The sequence below is a fragment of the Doryrhamphus excisus genome, linkage group LG3 (assembly GCF_037039965.1).
Source record: "Doryrhamphus excisus strain RoL-2023G ecotype Guam linkage group LG3, RoL_Dexc_Guam_v1.1, whole genome shotgun sequence".
NCBI lineage: Eukaryota > Metazoa > Chordata > Actinopteri > Syngnathiformes > Syngnathidae > Doryrhamphus > Doryrhamphus excisus.
The window spans coordinates 19,415,865-19,437,217 of record NC_136359.1 but is presented as its reverse complement, the minus strand read 5'-3'; the positions used below and the strand labels follow the sequence as shown (position 1 = coordinate 19,437,217).

General features: G+C 40.8%; 1 protein-coding gene across 4 annotated transcripts in view; it reads right to left on the bottom strand.

Moving 5' to 3' along the window:
- Positions 1-21,353, bottom strand: part of LOC131128695 (multivesicular body subunit 12B) — a 62,052-nt gene continuing 40,699 nt past the window's right edge. For 2 of the 4 annotated variants that reach the window (XM_078789318.1, XM_078789319.1), the window contains 2 exons: positions 19,674-19,732; positions 15,778-16,030 (listed from right to left, as the gene is read on the bottom strand). In XM_078789318.1, coding sequence (XP_078645444.1) covers positions 15,807-16,030; positions 19,674-19,732 — 283 coding nt within the window. In that variant the 3' untranslated portion in view covers positions 15,778-15,806. Of the gene's footprint in view, positions 202-4,518; positions 4,947-6,118; positions 6,175-15,777; positions 16,031-19,673; positions 19,733-21,353 lie in introns of those variants that run through there. The other 2 variants (XM_078789321.1, XM_078789320.1) reach the window with 2 other exon arrangements.

Below are 21,353 nucleotides of genomic sequence, written 5' to 3'. Positions count from 1 at the left end.
ATTCATCAAATATTAATCCATTCTGAGCTTTGCACAATATTCTACTGAATAATACATACATACACCGTTTATTTATTTTCTTTGCCTTCATCATTTTCTGTTACCAATTTTTGCTTTTGTCCGCCAGAGTGGTCCATTCAGTTGAAGTTCAGAGGCAGGTTATGCAATAATGCTTCGCTCTGTGCTGAAGTTGTAGTGAAACTGCATGACAGAAGAAAAGACACATTTATTACTGAACAGGTACACACACTTGAGTTCAACAATCTCAAATGTCTATATCAAAGTGACTACTAAAATACCTTAACACAATATACTGAGTACAGAGTATAATTAGATAAAATAATAAATCATAAAATATAAACATAAAAGAAGAATAAGCAAGCATGTATATTGTTTTAAAATATGTAGTTATTTGTTTTATGGTTATCAAATGCAAATTACGTCATATTTTTGGGTGTTCTGGTGGGAAAAACTAAAATAGTGCTCAATTTCTGAGAACAGAAATGCGTGTACTATGTATGTGTGTGTGTGTGTGTGTGGGGGGGGGGGGTGTACAGTACTTCAACCATCATTCAACAGCAGCTATATCTGGAGTGAGGCGAAAATTAAGTCATACTGCCCTCTTCTGGCACAACATCAACATCATTCAACTATGGCACCAAATCATGATGGTGATTGACGGCTTTTAAAGGCAAAACTATTTGTTAAATTCATATTTCATCAATTCATGTGTATTCATGTATGCATGTCACATGGTTGACACTGCAATTCTTTATTGTAAATATCAAGCAGTGTTTGTATTATATTTCATAAATCACAACAGTATGGAATAAATTGCGTCAGCATAAACAAACTGGAACGATATCAAACTGTCAAGCAGATTAAGAAAAGGCAAAAAAAAAAATTATGAAAAACTGTACGACACTGTAATAACATAGTTGTAGTACTGCGAACAAACACTAGAGGATGCTGTATGATCACTGAAATAAGTTTATAGCGGCCCAACAAAAGCAACCGAGCACACTGAAACAATAGCTAAGAGCTATCAAAAGACCACATATTCTGATTTTCATCTACTTGACGGAAGCTCCAAACCTGTCACACACCACAACCATGTTAGAGGGGAAATTCAGGCCCCCACCACACAAAAATTCAGTCTCAACAACTTGCATAGTAAATAAATAACCTGAGTAAGTATGTATGTAGCCTATGTATTTAATTTGTGTGTGTGTGTGTGTGTGTGTGTGTGGATGATGGATGGGGGAATGGGGTGTTATCGGGGAGAGCATGTATCAATGTCTGCCAGTTTTACACACAGGCTGACAGGACAGTGACACACTAGAACATGGGCGGCAGTCACCCAGACGAGGCCAGCTTCATTTCCTGTTCCTGCTCCTCTGCCAAAAATATGTGACATGTTGTCTTCATTAATTCCACCTCTATTTGGAGCTCTCCCTCTCACAGCACGCACACACACACACACACATGCACACACACTCCTGTGTATGTCTCTGCTTCCATGCATCCAGACATCGGACATGCACATAGCTAACTCCCAAAGCAATGCTGAAAAGCCATCATGCATAGGTGCTAATGAAAATCTTGTCATGTGTGCACACGTTCTCACAATATACTGTATACTAAAAATCATTAAGCCAGCCTCCGACAACATTTTTCAGCAGAGCAAACCACATGAAGACGTCACTTTAAATCACGCACTAATTAACACTTTAAAAGACACAAATTAGATATGCGTGGCTAAAAGCAATTATAATATCCGCAAGTTTTGTGAGTCATTTGGGAAATGAAAAGAATGCCTAATTGCTGGAACCAACATCATTGCAGACATAGCGTAAGTGACGCCTGGTAGGAAATGGTCTCATCTATAAGTGTGGCAACAGTTTTCCTCAATTACACATGCACATGTACGGGCTGGAGTGCATATCTCTTTCATTAATCCAGATTTTTATTGGGATTAAAAATTGGGCCATTAGAGACAAAGTGACACTTATTTAGAAGGACACTCACAAACAGGACCTCTTCAGGAGAAAAAACGACAACTTTGTAACTTTTGTTACTTAAAATGTGTTCAATAAGTATGTGAAGCATATTTAGGGCTTAAACCTGGATTATGCTTTGTTTTGTTTTTTTTGAAATCTTGATCTGAGAGGTGAACATGGAAATCTAGCTAGCAAGAGGGTTGAGAGAAGGTGGAATTAATCGCAATTCATTTCATTTTTTCTTCCATTCGCTGGTGGTCTTGGGACATAATCATTTCAAACAGTGTTTCTCTACTGTAGTCAGAAAACAGCTACATAGCCAATAATATAAAAAAAGAACCAAAATGTACAAAAACACATGCCACTGGTGGAGGGGAGGGGTTTGGGTTAAGAAAAAGTCTGTTATGCCTTTTGAATCTGAATGATGGTGGGGTATGATTTATCTGTCACAACTCACAGGCATTTTATTTCCATAAATTCCAGACTATTGAGTGCATCGAAACATAAGCCACACCCACCAAATTTAAAGACAAAAATTCATCCATCCATCTTTTCCCGCATATATCCAAAGTCAGGTCGCAGCAGGCCTAAGCAGGCGAGCCCAGGCTACTTTGTCTAGTTCCCTGAAGTTCCCAGGCCAGTTGAAAAACGTATCTCTCCAACATGTCCTGTGTCTTCCCAACTGGTCAGAACACCTCCCCTTAGAGGCATCTGGGAGACATCTTGACCAGATACCCAAGTGGAGGAGGAGCAACGGTTCTACTCTGAGTTTCCGTGCTTCTCACTTTATGTCTAAGTGAGAGCCCAGCCACCCTGAGGTGAAAAGTAATTTTGGCCGCCAGAAAAATACATTGTACAAATCGTACATATGTAAGCCGCTCTAGTCTATAAGCCGTATGTGTTCAGATTGTAACATGCAATATTTACACAGATAGACACACTATAAACCTTCCAATTCTACCTACACCCGGTGCCTGTAATAGCTATTAGTGTGACATAAGATGTGTTTTTTTTCAGCGGCTGCAGTCCAAACAGAAACTGTAGTAATTCTACACTTGATCAAACTTACTTAAGATTTGTCCAATTCAATACTTCCTGAATCTGCACTCTAAGCATCATTCATTCATTCATTTTCTACCGCTTTTTCATCATGAGGGTCGCAGAGCCTATCCCAGCTGTCTTTGGGCGAGAGGCGGGGTACACTCTGGACTGGTCACCAGCCAATCAGAGGGCACATATAGACAAACAACCATTCACACTCACATTCATACCTATGGACAATTTACCTAATTAACCTAGCATGTTTTTGGAATGTGGGAGGAAACCAGAGTACCCGGAGAAAACCCACGTATGCACGGGAAGAACATGCAAACTCCACACAGAGATGGCCGAGGGTGGAATTGAACCCTGGTCCTCCTATCTGTGAGGTCTGCGCGCTAACCACTCGCCCGCTGTGCCGCCCTCTAAGCATCATGGGAACTGTAATTATTTTAGCTATAAATTAGCTGCATCATTATTTAAGCTGCAGGATTTGAAGCCTTTGAAAAAAGTAGCAGCTCATAGTCCAGAATTTAGGGTATATTTCTTGATGAATAATGAATGAATCCTATTGGATCATCAGAAGGATGGGCGTATCTACTGGTGAAGGTGTTCATTCATGTTATGATGGTTCGGCCTTGGCTGAGGTCTGAAATCTGTTGATGTTTTTCTAGTTATCTAGGAACGTGTTTGTAGAAGTCCCTCTAAGGATATTTATGTCGCTTTTTTCAGCATGTATAGCCTCCTGGCATAATAGTAGGAGGAGAGAGAAGTAAAATAACACAATAGTGAGGGATGCTCCCACTTGGAAACTAATTATCAAGCTAAGCTGCGACTTCATCCTCATCAGCCAGGCCCCACCATTAATCTTGTGCTGTCGTCCACTTCACTAAATCCAGCGTGTTACACTATCTCGCATTTACTTCATCAGCTCCAGCGCGGCTGTAATTAATGATTTCTCATGCCCTTCCCTTCCCCAGCTCAGCTCGCCATGTGTCCGCCTGCTAATCACACCCACTAAAAAGAAAGGAAGGAGGCGAGGGAGCGGCGAGTAGCGGAAGGAGAAAAGAGAGCAGAGAGGATGAGCAGCCAGGTTGTATCCAGTCTGGGTTCACACTTATACATGCACACAAACACACACACACACACACATACACCATTAATACCTGCTTTGACAGTGAGCTTCAATCAGATGACCGTATGACAGCATGGCGACTCTGTGTGATTTGGATAGTTTGTGACAGAAGACAGAGGCAGAGTGCAGAACAGACACCGGGTTTGATGAGGGAGTGTTTGCTCTGTAACACATCTCAAACCCAACAGCACCTGTTCTTTCACAGTGGTCTGTCACTTCCTGGCAGTTCTGATACCACAGTACTGTGCTAATGAGAGAGAAGGGGGGTGGTGGTCCCTCCATTTAAAACACACACAAATACTGTACAACACACACACAGAGTCTTAGCAATTCCTGCAGGCTAGCGTTTCATCTGAAATGGAAAGGAAATTGAGTGTGTTTTTCTGCTCTGGCCGAGCTCACATATTCAGTGCGGATGACGCTGATTCTGAATTTTAAAAGAAACCTCCAGAACACTACCACGTTCCTAGAGATGCTTGATTGAACTGTTTGGGAGAAGAATTGGGGAATAAAAGTCAAGGGCTTTGGAAGAGTAGACAAAGCTTTTAAGAGGGAATGGCTGCCTCGCCAGGCCATGCTTTTATTCAATTGGGGCTTAGTGGAGCCAACAGGGTCTCGCTGTCTCAGACACTTAATTACAAGCCCAAGATTGTTTGCTTTGCATTCTGGGCCAGCGGCGGCAGCTGCAGTCGAGCGTTGCAGCCTCTACTCACTTCCTCCTCGATCTGTGCCAGGGATTTGATCGTAATGCCCATTAAATTGACTCGCTGCATCTGAAATCAAAAGCATGGAGAGGAGGGAGAAGGGAAGAAAAAAACACACAAGGAACATGGCGGTTAGGCTCATGGCTAAGTAAGCATGCTTAAAATCTTTAATCCTCTCCCTCAGTGTCAATACAACCCGGCTATGGTGACAACCGCCGCCAGCCAGCCAAATGGACTGCATTGAGCCAGCTTTGCCTGAGTGCACGCATTCATCACTCAGGGTGGAGGAAAGGACAGGAGTGGAAAGGATAGCAAAGGAAGGAATAATAGATGAAAGAAAAGGGGAAAAGAAAGGGGTGTAGAAAAGAAGAATGGAAAGGAGAGAAGAATAAAGGAAAGACAGTATAGGAAAGGAAGGGCAGGAATGGGAAGTAAATCAGGGAAAGTCATGGACAGAAAGTGTTGGAAAAAAGTAGAAATAGGTTGGGAAATGAGAAGAAAGTGAAGTTGGGTGTAAAAAAAGGAGAAATACTGAAAGGAAAAGAACAAAAATGGATGCTCATAAGTAATTGTACAATACAGTAATGACCAAGGCCTTGAACAGCTGATCTTGGTATATTTTATTCCTTTTAAGCGGTAGACACACAATGATAATCAGGCTAATTTGGAGCCTTATTTCGACCAAAGTTGGCTCTTAAAAAGCAATCATGGCAGATTATCACATGTTTTTTTTAAAGATTGACTTAACCATCCTCAGTCTGGTCAGAAAAACATTCAGGGCTGATATTTAGAGATGTTAAGCCTTCAAAATTGATGATAAAAAATCCTCTATGAAGTTAACCAGAGGACACATTAGCAATTACGAAGCAAACTAAGAAAATGTAAACATCATGAACAAATGGTGACCAGCATTGGTGTATAGCTCAAAGTGAAATGGATGCCAGAAATGAAGAACAAAGATTGTTGAGTTGGGGCAAGAAGATGTGTGTTTATATAATGTGCCCTACAAGCCTTACTTCAATAGAAAGAAGGAAAAATATACCTCATTGGAGATTATAGATAAGGTAGTAGCCAGGACATAAACAATTGGCCTAACATAACCTTCATTTACATTTTTAACAATATGCTCATTGATTGACTGGTAACTAGTCCAAGTTCCAGTCAGCTGGGATAAGCTCCAGCACCCTACAATCTTAAACGGGAGATGTGGTAGAAATGTAAAAAATCTATTGATATTTTACCTCTTTTGCCGTATCATAGAACTTCTGATCGATCCCAAAGGGCACATCATCCATAGCTGCAAAAAGCAAGAAAACAATCAGTTTGAAATGTGACTTCTATACCAAAAGACTGCTTTCTTAAATCTTGCTGAAGGAAACTATATGTGGCATAATGAAGCAACAACGCTATCAACATCTCCGGGTTTCCTGACACCTCCCCTCCTTCCATCTATGGAGACAAGATGAAAGGATTTTTTATTCTTTGCTTCTCTCTCCTCCAAGCCAGCCCTTCCCACCCTTCTTCCACTTTAATTACTCTTGATTATTCCTGATTTTGTCTTGTCGGCGAGATGTTCACCTCACAAACAAAGCCACACTTACACCCGGCACAGAAAAATAGAAAGAAGAAAGACAAAACGCTTGCCAGATATCAAATTTGCATGAAAATAAGCCACGGTGTTCAGCCCACAAAAAAGTGGATTGAAATGAGGACTTGCCAAGAACATGGTGGTATAATTAGCATTTGACCAAACAAACGAGCTTCGACAGAGCTATAATTAAGCAGGCCTGTAATTAAGTTTATGCCCTTTATCATAATGATCGTAGTTAAAATGGTGTGATGGCTGCCAGTTGATTATTAATGGTGTAACCCGGTACTGCCTGTATCCTGCACTGGAATCAAGGTGTCACCACTGTCAGGCTAGAGAGCAGTTCTTTGTTTATAAAATACATTTAGGCAGAAATTAACACAAGGTGACAAGAGATACAAAGCCTCGAGTTTTCAGACTGAAGGGAAAACTGCAACTGCTTGACCTCATTAACAAAAATAAAACTAAAAAACAAAAAAAAATCTAGAGTTACGGCACTTTGACAGGGGTGGCTGGCACGGAAAAAGAAACGTAGAAGTGTACCCTCAAGCCCTGATCATGGGAGTGGTATGGATTCTTCATTGAAAGGGATTATGCTGTTTCCACCTTTCTGACCTGAATGTAGTTAGAATGTTGTATTCTCCTGTTAAACGATGCCAAAGTTTCAGTCAGCACATTTGGAAGTGAGCCCTGAAAGAAGTTTGAGATGGCTCTGAACGCTTGGTTTGAGTACGTTCTAAAACTGGTGATTTCTGATGTCACAGATTGCCAGACGTCCTCATATACCACCAAGCTTTGCTTCTCTGTTCACGGTGTTAGCTATGTCTCCTAGGAAGTGTTATATTTGCTACATTTATTTACAATTCCTAATGAGGAAAACACCAAGCAGAAGTGGTTGGAGTTCCTGATTCCCTACCAGCAAAAGAAAAAGATTTTAATCTGTCAACGGCATCTCACACTGGACTATTTTGTGAACATGGGCCACTATGCAGCTGGTCTAGCCAACAAAGTTGCTGAAGCCCTACTCCTTTCCAACGTTACTTGGTTGTTTCAAAGAGTCAGAGGGGCAAGCAATAAGTAACAGTTTATCAGTGTCCTAACTGTGTTTATTTTTTAAGTAATGGAGCAAGGGCCACACGGTGGTTAAGTGGTTAGCTTGTTGGCCACATAGTCAGGACATCGGGAAGATCTCACACAGTCAGGGGATGGGGAAGACGTGGGTTCCATTCTTTGCTTGGGCATCTCTGTGTGGATTTTGCATGTTCTACTCATGCGTGTGTGGGTTTTCTCTGGGTATTCCGGTTTCTTCCCACATTCCAAAAACATACATGTTAGGTTCATTGGCGACTCCAAATTGTCCAGAGGTATGAACCAAAGGCCATTCTCAGATGTCTTATCTGGAGGGAGGTGATTGTGTAGATATGATGGCTTGTTTAAGTTCATGAAAAATGAAAAAAAAAATACATTAGAATGCGTACTTCTACTGCGTCACTGGGAGCACAGAGCCAGGCAGAGGGAATACATTTGAATCAATAGGCGGCCATGGGGTGCAGAGATTGCAATGGTTGATGGATCTGTGTGGCATGGACAGATGGCTGCATAGCACTGAAGGCCAGGGTTTTCTTATTGCATTTAAAACCAGGTCTCGGTTTGTATTCCACCACTATCCATACTCGCAAGCCACTATCTTACATCCAGATGAATGGAAAGATCCTGAAGATGACGTTGTGCGAAGAAATGGATATCTGCACCACAGTCGTATCTGAAAGTGCAAAGGGCAAAAGTAATGTAAAAACAATCTTCTGGCTCGGAACTCCATTATGAAGCATGTTCTAGCTGCTCAAATGGCCCATCTATGGTCCATTAACTCATGAGTGTATTACAGTATGGAGGATTGAGTAGTTATTTGGCATGTGGATTATGTGTGAGCAGTCAATAGGAAAACGTCACCAAGGATTTTTGGTGCGTTGACTATGATGATGGTGATGATGATGGCAGTGAGCACTGAAGTGGCGTTAAGTAAGGAGGAACCCGTGCCTTGAGTGATTGGAGTGTAAAGAACGGAGTCAGCACAGGACCCGTGTGGATCATTGCCTTATTAATGGCTCCGTCAGGTACAGTGAGCAATGGCTGCATTGTCATCTCCAATCCCTGGGCACAGATGAATGGCTGTTTCAAAGCGGGAAGGGCTCCCTCATACGCCGGCCTGAGCGCTAATCCCTCACCCTTCCGTTGTTGGATGCACTGTCACCCAGGACTTTAGCAACGCCATACATTGCCTTCCCAGGTCCCCGGCAGACACGGCCATGCACACAGGATTTAGCACACACACTCACACACATGCAACTTCTGGATGTAGTGCAGAGCCCGGACATTGACTGATGGGAAAATATGCGCAGGTGCTCAAGCATGCCCAATATTACCTGAACCACAACTCAAGAGTAACACTTAAGGAATGTTGATAAACTTTTTTTTCCTACTTCACTAATCCGATAAAATTGCATTGAATTTTCAAAATGATGGATTAAAAAAGTGCGACCTAAAATATGAATCCATGCAGAGACTGTTCAAAAAGTGTGAATACTTTATTTTATATTTTGAATACAGTAACAAAAGTAATAAAAATGGGTTTTCATATAATTCAGTGCATAGTCTATACAGGTTACAGCCACCTTGATTCTTGCACAGTTTTGTCCCCACAATGGTACGCAACTTTGTGTGCCAACAAGTAAATTTGTAGTAACTGGTGTGAAATATGTATACACTGTGCAGAGCTGTTCAAAATTTCTGGCACGCATAATCTTTGTGTCACTTGCGTGAAGTTGCTGTGAACATTGCGCAACCTAGTCACAAACAATGCGGGTAGTGCGTATCAAAACTTGGCACTTTCCAACCCTGCATGCATTGATTTTACGCACTTGCCAGAGCCTCAAAGTGTGCTTAGTTCTGGTATTTCCAAAGTCGTTAGCGAACAACACTGTTTCAAGATGCCTCCCAAGAAGACAACCAGGGGGAGAGCAAGGCCAGGCAAGAATGAGAGTCAGAAGTTGTCCCCCATGTCTCCCATCCTCCTCCAGAATAGCATTGCAGCTGCGAGATAATTGACACCAATGAGTCCTCTTCTCTGGAATTGAACATCTTGTTGGTCCCTTGCAAATAGAGGAATTAATGAAGCTGGGGTGATGCCAGCTGTACCGTGGTGACACACAGGGCAAAGCGGGACCAAATAATGCCATGACCAATTCACGGTTGCAGGAAGTGGTGGTGACAATGTGCACACTCTTTGGAACAATGCATGTTGCGTCTAACATATCGTACACAAAAGGTAAACATTTCTTTACTTCAAGTCATGTGATGGCATGACATTTCCTGCCGACGTGCAGCATTTTTGGTCACAGATTGTGTGCCAAGTGCATAACTTATGTAACAGAACACAAACTGAGGAAATCAGCTCCATGACTGACAACTGGCCAAATGGGAAGGCAGTTGGATATAGTCAACCATTTTTAAATTATTTCTTCTTGTTGTTGTTGACTGGTGCTTTCCTGACAACACTTCAGGAATGGAAGATCAGAGCAGCTTGCTGACACCCTAAACCTTAACAAACGAGAAGTACAGATTCTGAGAAATAAACAAGTTACACACACATCCACCACATACTGCAGCATATTGAGAGGGGTGTACTATTTGATCATAACCATACAGTGTTGGATATAGTCACTGTGGCATGTACCTAATGTTGTGGCCAGTCAATCGCCTGTACACAAGCCTGTGTATGTAACAAGACAAGTTTACCAAGTAACTTTTGATGCAAACCCAAATAGAGGTGAACTGAAGAAAGCGGAGACAGTGTGACCAATGCAACACAAACCCTTTTTAACTTGCCAATTGCACCATGTACATGATTGATGGACGACTGAGCTGCCGCCGTCTATGGAGAGATGTTGTGTGTGACTGACCAATCACAGAGAGTGAAGAGTGAATACATAATGAGCATGTTTTTTTAAACACGGATACGGTTTATGATGAAATGTACTCGTTTCATACTCGTATTCGGCAAAAATCTGTAACGGATACTTGTTCCATTCATGTTCACTCTGTACACCTCTGATGTCCAGTGCAGTTGCCAGTATACCCGCAGAAGTTCTCTGTTGACTATGCAGTAATTGGGTGCATCAGAGATGGACAGGAAGTGGAGTGGTGGTCTCAGGTTAACCATCTGCACCTGAATGTGTACAAGACCAAAGATCTAGTGATGGGTTGATGTTGGGCGTGGGCAGTAGTGGACCATCAGAGGACTTGGGAGTCCACATGAACACCAGACTGGACTGGATGGACAACAGTGAACGCTACAGAACTTATTGTAATTCATTCTAAAAGCCATTCTGCTTTACAATATCTCAAATTGCAAATTTTATAAATGTGTAAATGTGCAAAATCTTATATTCTTTCTATTTTATTATATTTTATTCATATTGCATTACATTATTGCATAATGCATATTGCATTGTGTTTTTCTTTTTCTTCTACAATTGAGCTACTGTTTCCCTTAGGGATCAATAGTAGGTCTAAGTCTAAACAGTGTGCAAACAGGTTTTCACACTTTCAGGCATGCCATCTAGTAAATGACACACATTGCCACGGTGAATGGCAGGAGCATGCAGAGGCAAAATTCGTGCACGTCAAGGTTGCTTTAGGCTGACACGCATGGAACACAAGACGCAAGTCCTGGTAATGCTTCCACCTCCATGTTCGACAGCAAGGATGACGTTGTTGGAGTCGCATTAAGCATCTTTGTGTTCAAACAAATTGAGTTCAATTGAGTTGACGTCAAAGGGGTCCATTTTGCTCTCATTTGACCACATCACATTCTCCCAAGCCTTCTCTGAGTCATTTAGGGTTTCATTGGCAAACCTCATATGGGTTTGGATGTGTGCCTTCTCGAGCAGGGGGGCATGCAAAATCTCAATCCGGTGCAGCTAAGTGTGTTGCTAATGATTTTCTTGGTGACTGTTGTGTCGACACCTTTGAGATCATCATTGGCAAGCTCCTCTCTTGTAATTCTGGGCTGGTCCCTTGCCTTTTTCAGAATCATCTTAGCCCATAAGTTGAAATCTTGCATGTAGACCAAGCGCTAGGGCGACTGACTGTTATCTTTTATTTCTTTCATTTTCATTGTGGTGCCAAAAGTGGTACCATTCTCCAAGTTCTCCATTCTTCTAGATCTACAATCTTCTTTCAATCGCTGAGGTCCTTTGACAGCTCTTTGGTCTTGCCCATAGCTGTGGGAGGTTTCAATGAGATTGTTTCTGTGGTGGCTGCATTTTAGCTACAGAAGTTAAGGTTAAGGATACTTTCCTAAAGGGACGGAACTAATTTGTGTGTTTCATGGGCTCATAACTTGTCTGTGGGTGTCAGAATGCTTGCTTGTTGGTAGGGAATCAAATACATGTTTCCCACAATCAGATGGAAATTGATCCATGAGATTAATTTACATTTTTATTTAATATTCTGCCTCTCACTGGTACATTAAACCTACCATAAAATGCTGGACTATTCATATCTTTGTAAGGGAGTAAACTTGCCAAATCAGATCAAATACTATACTTATTTTCTCAACTGTATATTCAAACAATACGGTGCAGCCTGTCCTCCATGTGTAGCCTCGCTAGACATTGCTCCTGTCGCTGGGACTCTCAATTTGAGGGGATTCTTTATGCAGACAATGGAAATGCTATTCTAGTTGTGTAGCTGGATCTCTGTCACCTCTGCAGATAATGGTGAGTAGAACTGGAAGAGGACCCCCCTATGCCCACTCACAGCCCTTAGCCACACTCTGACATGAGAAATAGTGCCCAGGCTTGACAGCATCTCGGAGACATATTGTAGTTTATTTTGTCGCCCAGGCATGCCATCTGTGCCATTCCAATGGAGGGTATGTGCTCAGGCTGTTGAGAGAGGGAGAGGGCGCCAGGATGCGGGTCCCGCAGTAGCTCTGCAGCCACGGCAGGTCATTAGTCAAATTGCCTAATGAGAGAGAATACAAATGGCCCCCTACCCTGACAGGAGGAATTTTGGAGGTGTCAGAGCTCCTGACCCATACCACGAGAACAGATGATAGTGAGTTGCTATTTTCAGATTCTTTTAATGACTATAGCTCAATGAAACCCATTCGTTTTGTTTTATCTTTTATCCTTCCGCCACTTTCCCAAGACAAAATAGTTAGGCTGAGTGGGAAGAATCAATAAATTAAAAACCTTGAAACTGGAAGTGTATGTTCTGAACAATTTAAACATTTACTGCAGGGTTAACATTTTAAAATACATTAGTTGCGTTACAGTAAAAGCATGTATTTTTATTTTTTCCTTTTTTCCCAAAAACAAAAAACGGAAATTGTCTTGGTTTTTGCACACACAAAAAATAATTCAAATCTGTGATTGCCTATGATTGGCCAGTCCAGGGTGTACCTCGCCTCTCACCCACAGTTAGCTGGGATAGGCTCCAGCATACCCCCATAACCCTAGTGAGGATAAGCGGCAGAGAGATTGGATTGTATACAGTGGCACCTTGTTTTTTTTATTAACTATTTAACAGGTTACATCGAAATTTTTTTGTGCAATACTGCAAAAATACTGTAAAACCGAGACCGAAAATGCAAAAACTGAGGCATCTGAAAACTGAGGTTTGACTGTACATACCTTTCCACTGGCCAGTGAAGACATTGATATCCATGTTTTTTCTTTATCACCTTTTTTCAAACTTGATGATAGTTTTATATCAAAATAATCGCCATAGCCTATTCATGTTAGAACATATAAACAAAGTAAAATTGTTTACATGCTGATAAAATAGTTATAGACTTGGGCTCTGGCTGCAAAGCCTTCTGCAATCTACAATGTTTAATTAAAAAGTGAGCTGGACAGAGATCATCATCAGATCATTGAGAATTTTTTTTATTTAAAAAAACAAACTCAGTTGTATGCCATGTGTCGGTCGGTCTCGAGAGCTTTAAGGTTCGACCCCAGGATGCAGAGAGCAGGACCAAATGCAGGTAAATAATATTTATTTTAGCTATAAATGCAGCAGAAGGAAAAGTAACTCAAGTAGCAGACGGACAAACAACAATGATCCCACACAGGGAGAAGCACACACCTGAACTAAATACACACAGAAATTAGGGACAGGTGTGGGTGACTATGGCAACGAAGGAAGACAGGGCAAAACAGGAAGTTAAATAGAAAATAAGAGAGTCCAGAACGGAAACCAAAGCCCAAGAAGGTAACACAAACAAACTGTCACATGGCAAACCCCACAGGGCGTGACACCATGAATAAAATATCCAACATAACAATTACTACTATCTACAATGTACATTATGCCATTCAGGTGGTTTGTTTAGAGATTACAAATTATAACTCACTAGGCCACTCGTGAAAGCAAACCTGTAAGCTTATGTAGAATCACCCACGGAAACATTCCCTATTGGACTCTGGCCCATCAATTTTCCAGAAAGTGGGCAGAGCCAGTAACACGTATGATGAGTTTAATGTTCAACGCTCACAGGATGGTAAGTTATAAAACTTTAAAAAAAAAGGCGGCAGCAATTATAATTAGGGGGAAAAGAGACTCCAAATTTATCAGTTTGTAATAACAACATTAAACCCTTTTCCATTTTTCAAGCCGGGAGAGCCCTGGCTATGCTGTAGAGATATAAAGTGGACAATCAGACTTTAATCTGTAATCAGCAACACTGTGACTTTTCCGACATCGTCACACTGAAACCCAGCTGTGTCCGGGGGTAAATGTGCAGCAGAATGTGTCTATAAATGGCCAGCGCCTCTCTGGACAAGTGTAAGAGACAGCAAATTGCGTGTGCCGGATGGGACACAGCAGAAGGCAAAATTACACAAATCCCCTCTTAATTAGCAGTTCTGGGGGCAAACTAACCAGTTATGATGCAAGGAATGTGGCCAGCTTCAGATATCCTAACAAGAAAGGCTCTCCAGTGCTGAACACTTGGTCATGTGGTTCTGTTTCCCTTGAATTAGTGACTGATGTGCAATCACTTATGATCGGTGCAGATTCCCAGGTTGGCCTGGTCTCCACAATCTTGAGCCCTCAGTGAGCAAGTTGCCCTCTGTACCGTGGAACAGCAGGACCTGCATGCTTGTGGTTGGCATTATTAAGTTCTCCATGCTCACAGTTCCAGGCAATGTAAAGTGGCATTTCACGCGGTGAGTAATGAATGGTGCCAGAGTGGAAGCAGGAGGGATGACAGCCAAAGAGGCCTCCTTGGCAGCCACTAACCTGGGCATGCACCAATTTATCATCCCTTACAACCGATCCACCAATGCAACCCAGCTATTTGTCATTAATTATGCTAATAAGAACACAATGTCTTTCCAGTTATCAGACAACAGTTATTAGTATTATGCATTCGCAGTTTACTAGACAATTAGCTTTATCATGAGTACTCAAATTTAACTTCAGCTCAACTGTGCCCATTGTACACTGCTACACCATCTTTGGGAATGAAATTCTTCACAGCATATCAGCCCAGAACTATTTAACATCTGAGAGTCCCAGTTGCCCTTTTTCCAGAGCGACTTTATCCTCACTCATTGTGCTTCCAAAATCACACCACAGTATGTGTAACAAGATCATTAATTACGGACTTAACAAGTCAGCAGGACCATTAAAAGTTCTTTAAGGCATATTTGATCATAAATCTCTTTAAACTATATTTAATGACTGGATTTTGAGAAATATTTCTATCAAGTTCTAATTGGATGTGTGATAACAAACCTTGCTGTACATGGGGCAAATGAGGGAGCCATGGCAGGCCCATCTATTGAGGCTGTCCTTGTCTGGACACCAGAACTAATGACACGCCGCATTCATTTCAGGGATGGATATAATGCAATGAGGGATGAGACTTCAGAGTCCAGTCAGGTCTGAAAACCCTAAAGACATTTAAATTATCTTAATATGACGCTAAAAAAAATCCAAAATGCCTCAGGGCCTCATTGCCCCAGTCGGTAATTCAAGATTCATGCAGGATTGGTCCACTGATCACATTTTACTACGGGACTGAGTACGTTTGTCACAGTAAATATTTTAATAACAAAAGAATGTATTCAATACTTGGTTTTAATAGAAGTGTAGTCCGGAGTATCCGGAAAAAACCCACGTACACACGGGGAGAACATGCAAACTCCACACAGAGATCATGTTTATTCAAACACATCAAAGTCATACTGAATGTCAGTACTGTATATACAATTAGTTGTATATATCACGGTGTCATCTTACTAAGACCACTAAGCTCATCACACCACAGCTTAACACTCAAAACGTATATATCTAATATATATACAAAGTTGTACCAATTGGAGTACAAAATGAAACCCAAAACAAACTTTTTTACATAATGCATCACATCTGAACAACACATCATTGGGGTGCTGCGATGACGTCAGGCTCCCTCTGGGCTCTTTCCTCTGGCCTACTCTAGTGGATAGAGGCAGCATTGCAGCGCCATCCATCATTTTCCATGCTAACTGTCCTACAATGAAAAGCAGTTGAAACAAAATGCATTGTGGGAAAACGGGAAAAGCTTTTTTTTTTTCATTTCAACTTGTATTGTTACATGTTTGTTGAGTTGACAAGGTCATTTTGACTTTGCATGCATAAATCTAAATTTCGTGGTTGTGGCTTGTACATTGAAATTTACGATAATAATTTTGTCCTATTCTGGTGTCATTTTAATTTGTGTAGGAGAACACTATATGGCCACTGCAGAATAGTTTTACTTTGACTTGGTAAGGTGATACAATTCAAAAAAGTGTCATTATGCATCATTAAATCACAGTACACAAAGCAGAGGAAAACACCAGCAGTTACATAAAGACTTGAATTAGCACTCAGTACTTTGTAAATATTCAATTTTTTCAAACAATATTGTGCAACTGAATGCCTCTATGCTTTGCCTTTTGCTGACCAGGGCAATTAAAAGGCAAACGTTAGATTTTAAGAGCGTTCTTTTCATGTCTTGACGTAAGCTCTGGCATTACTTCAGACATCAAGATTGGTTTCATAGAAATCCCATTCCATCAAAACGAAAAGCGCGGCAGTAAATCTGCCCATACCTCCCCCATAACACTTCCATAAATGATTCATTCAGCTCAGTTTAACTGATGCAAAACAGAATGTTAGTGAGCTGCGGCTGTCTGAGTTGAGCTGCAAGTGGAGTACCGAGCCTTCTGCTTTGTAAATTCACTCATCTCTTGCAGAGAAAGAAGAGAAAGACATGCACTAATAATAAACTTGTGTCACTAGCCAGAGGTTGTATTTTTTAATCCCTCAGCCTAAAGAACTGTGTTATTCTAAAATGTAACCCAAGTGCTGCAGAAGCTGCTGAGATCCATCACTGTGTAAGATAAGTCTCTTCTGATGTCCCCATCCGCCCACCCCAACACAGCCTGGCCCAGAACTACGCAGCAAAAAAAAAAAGATGGAACTTTTGTTTGAAACCTTTTAGTGAAAGTGTCGCGCCAAAAATAATCTTTTTTTCTGCGTGTTAGTCAATCAAGCAATGGTATAGTTTGGGGGGGAGAAAGTAATTTTGCTTAATCAGTGAACACCATCTGGAACAATTAACCGAATTCTGCAGAACTCAGAGGATCAGTCATATTGGCTTATTAAAGATCCAGAATTATACAAGTAATAAATCCTTGGAAAAACGAAGCGTACCCCTGCCTGTCATGACTATTTTAACTTCAAATACAGTAGAATACTTGATAAGGCTGAAAAGAGATTAATATATGCAAATTATATAGAGCATTTAAAAGCCCCCCCCAACAACTGTCTCACTTTTTTCCTCCTCTCTTATTACAGGCTTTATGTTTTATTCATATACAACTTACCTGTCATTTTATAAGCTGTAATATTATGAGGGTATTATTAAACAGAATAAAGTGGGGCTTTAATTAGAAAGCTCCTTTGCAGTTTCCAATTATTTGCACGCAATTAAATGAAGATGCACATAGTTTAATACGAATTGCAATCTTGTTTCCTGACTCTCACAAATCACTGTTATTTTGTCAAGATATTTTGGAAACCCAAGTTAATTTTGAGCTTTCTATTTTTTCCCTAATCCTCGTCATCTTCCTCTGAAGGATGAATTGTCTCATGTCTGTTAATTGAACTTCCTCTAATGGATCGGGAAATAATTGCACTCCATATTACGCTAGATGAGGGCCAGTGTCAGGCTTTATTTTTGATTAATGAGGCAGATATGCAAATGGATGACTTTTTATTGGTTTTACTTTTTTATCAGGTGGATGCCTAGTGAATACTGTATGTGTGGCTCGTTTTAGCTTTGTTCTTCATTTCAATTTTATCAAATATATGAGTGTTTGACACATGTCAAGAATGCAAGTTTGATTATCTCATAATATACCTTTTTTTCATCATTGCATAGATGCTGGAGTAGAGACGCATGCAGTTGGTATGAAAACGTCTCAAATGAACTTGCTCTGTCAAGTGAAATAGGGATTAAAAAAAACTATAACGTGAACAGGTTTTAATATTCTAGTAATAAATGTCAAAGCACCTGCACATCACAACTGTACATGATGTGACTGCAGATGACAGATTTCCCAGACATGTTACTTCTCCTCCCCTCAACTCGCTCTTCTCTTGTGTGTTGGGCTTTTTGTTAAGTTGAGAAGTGACGGAGGGTTTAATCAAGAAAGCAGGCAATTCATCAATCCTAAAGAAGGCGCCTGCATGCGCCTGACAGAGCGCACATGGTTTTAGAGCAACCCAAACCTGGCCAGCTGTCAGCCCGCACACACACGCAGCATCCCCCCACCCCCCAAACACCACCACCACTCACACCCCCCCACAGCAGAGCAATCATCAGGCTAACAATTAACACAAATGGGTTGTTTTCTAGAAGCTTACACAGGCAGCGGGCAATCACAATGTTAATGAAGGTAAGTTTGTTTTTTTAATCTCAGTCACATTCAGATGCCACGAAGCAGACAACAAATGTGGCGCTAGTTTTCTGGACATTTTGTCCATAGATATAAGTGATGACTGGTGGAAGTGTATGTGCAGTTTGTGCTATTTATTCACTGTCCCTCAAAACCTTTTGCAACCTGCACCTCACTCTGGATCCACAAATTGTATTACAGTATAGATTTGCAATATAACTCTCAGTAATTTTATGATCAATTGAAGCATATATTTGCATTATGTTTATCTGTCTTTACCCCACACCAGCTGCTAAGACCCCCCCAATATGATGAAGGGCATAAAATTCGACAATTGGTTGGCATATACGCTTATTCAATTAGAACTGTATTACATTACACATATTTGGATGAGGTCTGGTAAAATTACCCCCATTTGGGATATGGTTGTGCCGGAGCAGCAGAAGGAATCCTCACCACATGGTGTCTCTCTCCAGCTAGATAAAAACCTGCCATCCCCAGTCACCTCATAGAGTCGCATATTTTTTCAGGCTGGAGCACTGCAGCTGGCTCAGACTGTACGGATTGGAGGGTGTGATGCACCTTCAACTCTTGTCTGTTTTTGAAGTCATAAATGTTTTACTGCAAACAGGGCACCAAGGTACATAATATGTATGTACGGCAGTGAATAACCGTTTACACTTGTTAACATTTCTCATGAAATGGAGAGCAGGTGTTAACTCGGCTATAATGCAGTGATAAAGACTGCCTTAAAAATGCAGACAGTAGGGTTAGGTTAATCATGTGTTTTTTTTGCAAACAGAAAACAGAATGACTCCTTCATTAATGTAATTAGTTACCACCAGGTTAAGTAATTATTAAGTTACTTTTTGGAAATATTTTCTAATAGAAAAATCATTCATTGATCAATCATTCATTGTAGTCGTGTGTGCTATTGAAATATGCTTCATGAAATTAAAGCTAAAGACTGAGCTTGTGACCTGCAATTCTTTAACAAAACACGAGTGGTCAGTGTTTTCATGAGTGTGCGCAACCAGAACTCTTGTTGACTCGCACCTGAAGCAACATCTAGATTTTTAATATAGATATCAGAGGATAATAACACAAGAATGTTGTAACGTTTGTAATAGTAATTAATTTGATTACCTTTTACTGAAAAACAACAAGATTTTCCATTGTCTGTTATGTCTAAAGTGTGAGAGAGGTTACCTGTCATTGTGTAGCTGCCACTGCTCTGGTGCTCATAGCTTGGCCTGCCAATGGTCGTCCTACAGACAGAGGCAAAAAAAATGCTGGGTCACTCTATCAATAATGGTATTACTACGACAGGCTCTTCATTAAGTGGCATTTTAAATGGGAGGCTATCATGTGTGTGATATTATACAAATATCACACAAGAGTCCAAATATTATATATATATATATATATACATATATATTATATTCCCACAGCCTTTATTGGTATGTGTTTAAGGCTCGCAAAAGATTAAATCTGATTGATCGCAGTTTCTGTTTCCGACACATCAATTTTCAGCATTTTTTCAGGTATAAATTGTTGATACTTCACTTTTCTGGTTTGTGATGCGGGGAAATGTACCGCATATTTTCCAGAAGTCCTCGGAGGACCTGAAAATGGCAAAAAACTGCACTTTTCCAACTGGTCAATGTTTGTCATTTTTTTCAGGTCTGCAGCTGTCGCAAAGTCACATTCTTTCAAGTTGCTTAAAGTACACTTTTCAGGTCCGGGAAGTAGGGTGAAACCTACCACGTATTCATCGGAGGTCCCAACAGGACCCAAAGATGGCAAAAATGTCATTTTTGCAAACGTCAATTTTTTGCCTTTTTTCCAGTTCCGCGGCAGTGGCAAAATTTTATTTTTTGAAGTTGCTTAAACTATACTTTTCTGGCATGAGAGGTGGGGGAATCCTACCACATATGCATTAAGGGACCGGGAGGATCTGAAAATTGCAAGAAAGTTTTTTTGATAGGCCAGTTTGCGGCCTTTTTTTTCTGTCATGAAATTGCAGTTTTTCAAGTTGCGGAAACTACACTTTTCTGGTCCGGGAGGTGGGAGAAACCTACCACACATTCATCATGGGTTCCAGCAGGACCCAAAGATAGCAGAAAATTACACTTTCGTGACGGGTCAATTTTTTGCCTTTTTTTCCACATCAGTAGTAGGTGTCGTGGAATATCACTTCTTCACCTACACTCACCTACCACACATTGATCAGGTACCCTGAGAGGACCTGAAATAAATGGGAAAAAAATGCCACTTTTCAGCCACATCAATTTTCTGCCTTTTTTTTTGTTTGTTTTAGGTCCTCCGCTGTCGCAACATCATACTTTTTGAAGTTGCTGAAACGACACTTTACTGGTCAAACATAATAAAGATGTTGTTGTGATATTCGGAGTGTCCCTGAATGCATCTTGTGTGAGTGCAGTGAGAATGACAAAGTGTTTGCTGGATGCAGACATGTGTTTGCAAGTTGGAGATATATATGGTGTTGAAATTGCACAGGTGTTGATATGTTCAGGTCAAACTAAAGTCATAAAAGAGTGTTAGCCTCGGTGAGGATGCTACTTCTGCGCCTCTGCAAAGAGGTGTGACTTGCCATCATGCACGTGCTAATAAATTAATGAAATTATTTAGTCATCACCATTAAGACGTTATTTTTGACAGCCCTTGTTTATATGTACCAGAATCACAGAAAGTCTTCAGTTATATTACTAAAATGTTTCCATATAAAGGCAGACCACAGCTTCAAAATCAAAGTTTGAGTCTAAATGGAGAAAATGAGGAAAAAGTTAAAGCCGTGCATTAGTTGCCCGAGGGCTTGAACAGACCTTCAGCAGGGCTTTGGAGCAGGATCTTGTTAAGTCCAGAGGA